The 5,298-nt window shown below is 33.7% G+C and overlaps 1 protein-coding gene across 1 annotated transcript; it reads left to right on the top strand.

The window, feature by feature from the left end:
• Positions 1 to 305: 305 nt before the first annotated feature.
• Positions 306 to 4,962, top strand: LOC114339658 (uncharacterized). Its single transcript, XM_028290324.2, has 4 exons — positions 306 to 586; positions 3,762 to 3,847; positions 3,902 to 4,053; positions 4,663 to 4,962. The coding sequence occupies exons 1-4, from the start codon at positions 306 to 308 to the stop codon at positions 4,819 to 4,821; spliced, it is 678 nt and encodes a 225-aa protein (XP_028146125.2). The 3' UTR covers positions 4,822 to 4,962.
• The last annotated feature ends 336 nt before the right edge of the window (positions 4,963 to 5,298 follow it).

Genomic DNA, 5,298 nt, shown 5'->3' with positions numbered 1-5,298 from the left:
TGTTTCTTTACAAATAATTGTATATACAGGGTATGTCATAACTAACTGCATATATACTCAATATACTACTTACATTATGTTAATAAATATGGGTTGCAACTATTCTTTTTTGATATTCTTGTTTTAAATTTTACAATAGCACCTTTTTATCACATTTAATGATCCATTAAATTATTTTAAGTATTTTTTCAACCTGGTTTATATGATTTTTTTCTTATAATTACGATTTTGCATACTTTCATTTATGTTGCACTTAAAATAAAGCAATACCTAATATTAGAATTTTATTTCAGATTTTCTGAAATATGTCACGACGTAAAGGCTTAACTCAAAAACAGCTTCAAGAAGAAGCCGATAAAATAATGGCTGAAGACAACGATGAAGTTTTGGCATGTACTTCTGAGGAAATACCGGAATCTTATTCGGATTCAGGAAGTAGTTATGCACCTTCATTACCAAATAGCTCAAGCGCTGAAGACCTCAACTCGTCTGATGAAAGTGTAAATAATGAAGATACTGCTGAAGAAGATGTTGAGGAGGAAGTCGAGAGAAATCCTGATGGTGGTCCAAATGAAAACGACGACGAGTGGGTAGATATCGACAGTGAACCCACATTGTTTAAATTTACAGAGCAAGCTGGTATACAAAATTAATATCCCAACCACAAGTACTGCAGAAGAAATATTTGCATTAATATTTGACCAATCATTGAAGGAACAAATATGCGAGTGGATAAATTTACGTGCCGAAATATTCAGGCGTAATTTGACAAGGTATACGACAATGAAACATTGGACACCAGTCGATACTAATGAGCTGTGTTCATTTCTTGGGTTATGCATACTAATGGGTAACATTAGTATGCCCAGCATTAAAAATTATTGGAGTACAAATGTTTTATAATTTCATCCACTTTTTGGAAATACAATGTCTAGAAATCGCTTCGAATCTATCCTTAGATGTCTGTGTTTTTACAAAGAAGCTGATGACAAAACTTCACGTTTACATAAAATTTTACAGCTGTTGAATCACATCACCCAAAATATACAGAGTATTTTTTATCCCAATGCTAATCTCTCACGGGATGAAGCATTATTACTTTGGCGTCAAAGACTTCTATTTCGTCAGTATATTCCAAATAAAAGTGCCAAATACGGAATTAAATTATACGAACTCTGCACTCCAGATGGATTTGTGCTAGAAATTCTAATTTATTCGGGTAAAGGGACAGTTTCTCAAGAGACTTCTTCTTGTTCTTCAGGTGCCATCTCCGCTACGGAGGTTGGCAATCATCATAGCTATTTTAATTTTTGAGGCAGTAGCTCTAAATCAGAGGTCGGTAACGTTTTTAATGTAAAGAGTGAAATACTAAATTAAAAATTCATGGCGGGCGCCAACTATTTTTTGTCCTAACAAATATATAAATATAAACGTATAAAACATATACGTTTTGAATTTATTGCTAAATCAACAATAGTTTAAGGGCACACTAAAATTTATTGAAGGGCGCAGTGGCGCCCGCGGGCGCCGCGTTGCCGACCTCTGCTCTAAATAGTTGTTTTGAGCTGCATCCAAACCATTCTCTCAGGTTCTTCAACCATGAAATTCGTCTTCTTCCGATGCTTCTTCTGCCATCTATCTTTCCCTGCATTATGAGTCGTAGGATGCCATACTTCTCGCCCCGCATCACATGTCCGAGATACTGTAGCTTCTTTTCTTTAATTGTAAGTTCAACTTCCTTCTCTTTACCTATTCTTCTCAGTACTTCATTGTTTGTAACTCTATCTACCCAGGAAACTCTCGTAATTCTTCTATAGGTCCACATTTCAAAGGCGTTAAGTCGTCTCATTGTCTCTACATTTAACGTCCATGATTCCACTACAAAGTATAGAACACTGTAGACGTAACATTTTGTTAGGCGTACTTTAAGAGCTAATGTTAAATCTTTGCTACATAGGACCTTTTTCATTTTTATAAAATTAGAACGTGCTTTTTCGATTCTGACTTTTATTTCTGCAGTGTAGTCATTATATAAGTGTTCCTAGGTAAGTGTACTTTTTTACTCTTTCGATCTGCTGGCCCTCTACTATCAAGATTTCGTTAGTATTATGGTTATTTTTACTAATTTTCATAAACTTCGTCTTTTTGATATTGAGAGAGAGTCCGTACTCCCTACTACACCTTACTATTTGTCTTTGCAGGTCTTGTAAACTATCCGCTAGTATTACTGTATCATATGCATATCTGATGTTGTTAACTAAGACTCCATTTACTCTTATGCCGACTGTTTCATCTTCCAGAGTTTCTCGCATTACCTCTTCAGAATAAGCGTTAAATAATAGAGGTGATAGTATGCAGCCTTGTCTGACTCCTCTCTTTATTTCCATTTCTTCAGATGTTTCTTTTTCAATTATTACTATTGCTCGCTGATTGTAATAGAGGTGTGTTATTAGTCTTAAATCTCTTTCATCTAGGTTTTTATTTTTTAGGATTTCCAAGAGTCGATCATGTTTTTATCAAATGCTTTATTGTAGTCTATAAAACAGACGTAAAGAGGATGGTTAACATCAAAACATCTCTGTGTCAGCACGTTGAAGGAGAATAATGCCTCTCTGGTACCATACCATTGCGGAACCCATATTGAGTGTCACTAATATCCAGCTCTAGTTTAGAGTGTATTCTGGCGTGGATAATTTTCAATATAATTTTCAAGGTATGTGACATTAAGCTTATGGTTCGGTAGTCACTGCATTCTTTTGCATTCACCTTCTTTGGCAGACACACAAAGACTGATTGATGTCAACATTTCTCTAGGGATGATTCCTCTAGTATAGATAGCGTTGAACAGTTCTACTATTATGTCCAGGTTTTTCTCGTTGACCAACGTTATTAGCTCGCTAGGCAATTCATCTGGACCAGCAGGTTTATTGGTTTTCATAGAGTTTATTGCCTGACTAACCTCTGATTTGGTTATCTCTGGGCCTACATCTCCCGTTTGGCTATCTACGGATGTACTAGCTTCTCTCTGGTCATGAAATAGTTCCTCGATATACTCTTTCCATCGTCGTAGTTTTCGTTTTGTCTCCATTATAATATTTCCATTTTTGTCGAGCAATATATTTGAGGTTCTTCTATTTCCTATTCCGGCTAGTTCTTTGACTTTTTTTATGTAGGTTGAAGTTGTCATATGTGTTTTGCAGTTCTTCTATTTCTTTACATTTTTCAGAGAAGTAGGTTTCTTTAGCCTCCCTAATTTTTCTTCTTATTTGGTTTTGAAGCTGTTTATAGCGGGTCTCAAGAGACTAGTCACGCTCAATCGGTAGTAACGAAACTAGCAGGACGTTATCTAGGCAAAGGACATACGTTGTTCCTTGATAACTATAGCTTTGTTCCAACCAGAATCAGAAACAAGTTGCAGACGTCAGGATTCTGCGCAATAGCACAAAAGGGTTCCAACACAAACAGTCAGCAAGCAAATAATTTGCTGTTCGAACCACACCAAAAACGTGTTTGCTGACAGTCAAAACAGTTTGCGGATTTTCTTCAGGCAAGAAATTTGGGGCATGCGTAGTACCGTTGAATAGTCGAGGGGTTTGTCAATTGTCAACGGTTACCTGTTTTACAAAAATGTTTTAGGAACCCAACCCTACTTTTTTATGTTTAGGTTGGTTTGGGTACGCTTAGGTTAAAGTTTGTTTACTAGTCTAAATATTTGAGTAACGTAATTATATTATTATATTTGATAAATATGTCCGACGAAGAATTCAGCGATATGTCTTCTCTGTCTCTGTCTATGACCTAGAATTATTACTAGATGAACCAAGAGTCAAGAACCAAAACTATTTAGGTAAATTACATTTAACATAAATGAAATAAATGATAACTGATTTATTACTTTCAGAACACACTGTGACGCAGTACTCCCAAGAAGAGTTTTTCGAACATGTCAGACTTTCAAGGGGCACAGTAAATGGTTTGGTTGAAAGATTTGAGGCTAGTCAATATTATAATTCACAGGAGGGACAGCATGCAACCATATCTGCTTTACATCAAGTAAGTAAATACAGTAAAACCTCCGTTAACCAAAATAATTGGGGGAGGTTGTTTTCCATAATAAAAATTCCCATTTCAGTTGAAAATAACATTGCTTTTGTATTCTTGTATGAAATTACATAGTATTCTTGGTCAAAATGGCATTAAAAAATTCTATGAGGTGATTTCATCATGTTTTCTTTAATATGTAAATAATATAAAGCAGTCAAATTAAGAAAAATGAAGATTATGTTTTAAAGTGTTTTTTAAAGAAATATTCTATTTTCTTTTTACGACGATGTTTTTTCACGAGCTATAGGTATCTAATGAAGGAATACATTAAGTCATAACTAATTATATCCAAAATCGTATGAAAAAACATTCTGGCTCGAAAATAACCATGATCTTAATGTATATCAATATCAATGTATCTTAGGGTTAAATAAATACAGTCCTTTAGTTGTTTGAAAGCAATGTTGACAAATTAAGATCGAAATATAAAAATTTACTTTTTATTGACAAAATTGTAGAAACAGCTGATATATAAAATAAATATTTAATCTACTTTTATTTAATTTCTAAAATCAAAACAGAACTTTTCCTTTTATTTTAAGAAACATTTGCTTTTAGGTACTTATTTATCTGTGGTACATTGGACATCAGACTTGCAGTTTTAGAGATGTTGGAGATCGTTTCAATATAACAATAAGCTCTGTCCATAAAATTATTCATCGCATGACATACTTTTTAAGTAATTTGAGTCCAGATGTAATAAAATGGCCAAATTAAAATGAGAAAACCTTAAGTGAACAACATTTTAGAGTTAATGGGTTTCCAGATGTAATAGGAGCAATTGACGGTAGCCACATAAAATTCGACAAACCGGAAAATGACCCAGAGTCATATATAAATAGAAAAGGATTCTACTCAATTCAGGTAGGTGATTTGATCCCAGGAAATTTTTAGTCATGCATATTTAATTTCTTTTACTAGCAGATATTTAATTTCTTTTATTAGATAGTACCTATTTACTATCTAATAATATATGACACAGTGCACAATATGTAATTCAATACCTAAACTCCAAAACCTCTCAACTGGTTTTGTTCGGTTTTCGTATTTTTGTCTTATATATTATGTATATACATAAAGACCAAAATAGGAAAAACAAACAAAAACAGTTGAGAGGTTTTGGAGTTTAGGTATCGAATTGTTTTTTAATTTATTTTTTTATTATAGATTCAACTTGTATCTGATCACAGAAGG

This window comes from Diabrotica virgifera, chromosome 9 (assembly GCF_917563875.1).
Source record: "Diabrotica virgifera virgifera chromosome 9, PGI_DIABVI_V3a".
Taxonomy (NCBI): domain Eukaryota; kingdom Metazoa; phylum Arthropoda; class Insecta; order Coleoptera; family Chrysomelidae; genus Diabrotica; species Diabrotica virgifera.
This window is presented reverse-complemented; position numbering and strand designations above follow the sequence as displayed.

Coding starts and splice junctions, on each gene's coding strand:
- LOC114339658 (XM_028290324.2), top strand. CDS start 306: ATGTCACGACGTAAAGGCTTAACTCAAAAACAGCTTCAAGAAGAAGCC. Junction 587..3,761: donor CCAAATGAAAACGACGACGA/GTGGGTAGATAT, acceptor TGTCCGACGAAG/AATTCAGCGATATGTCTTCT. Junction 4,054..4,662: donor CCATATCTGCTTTACATCAA/GTAAGTAAATAC, acceptor ATTTGCTTTTAG/GTACTTATTTATCTGTGGTA.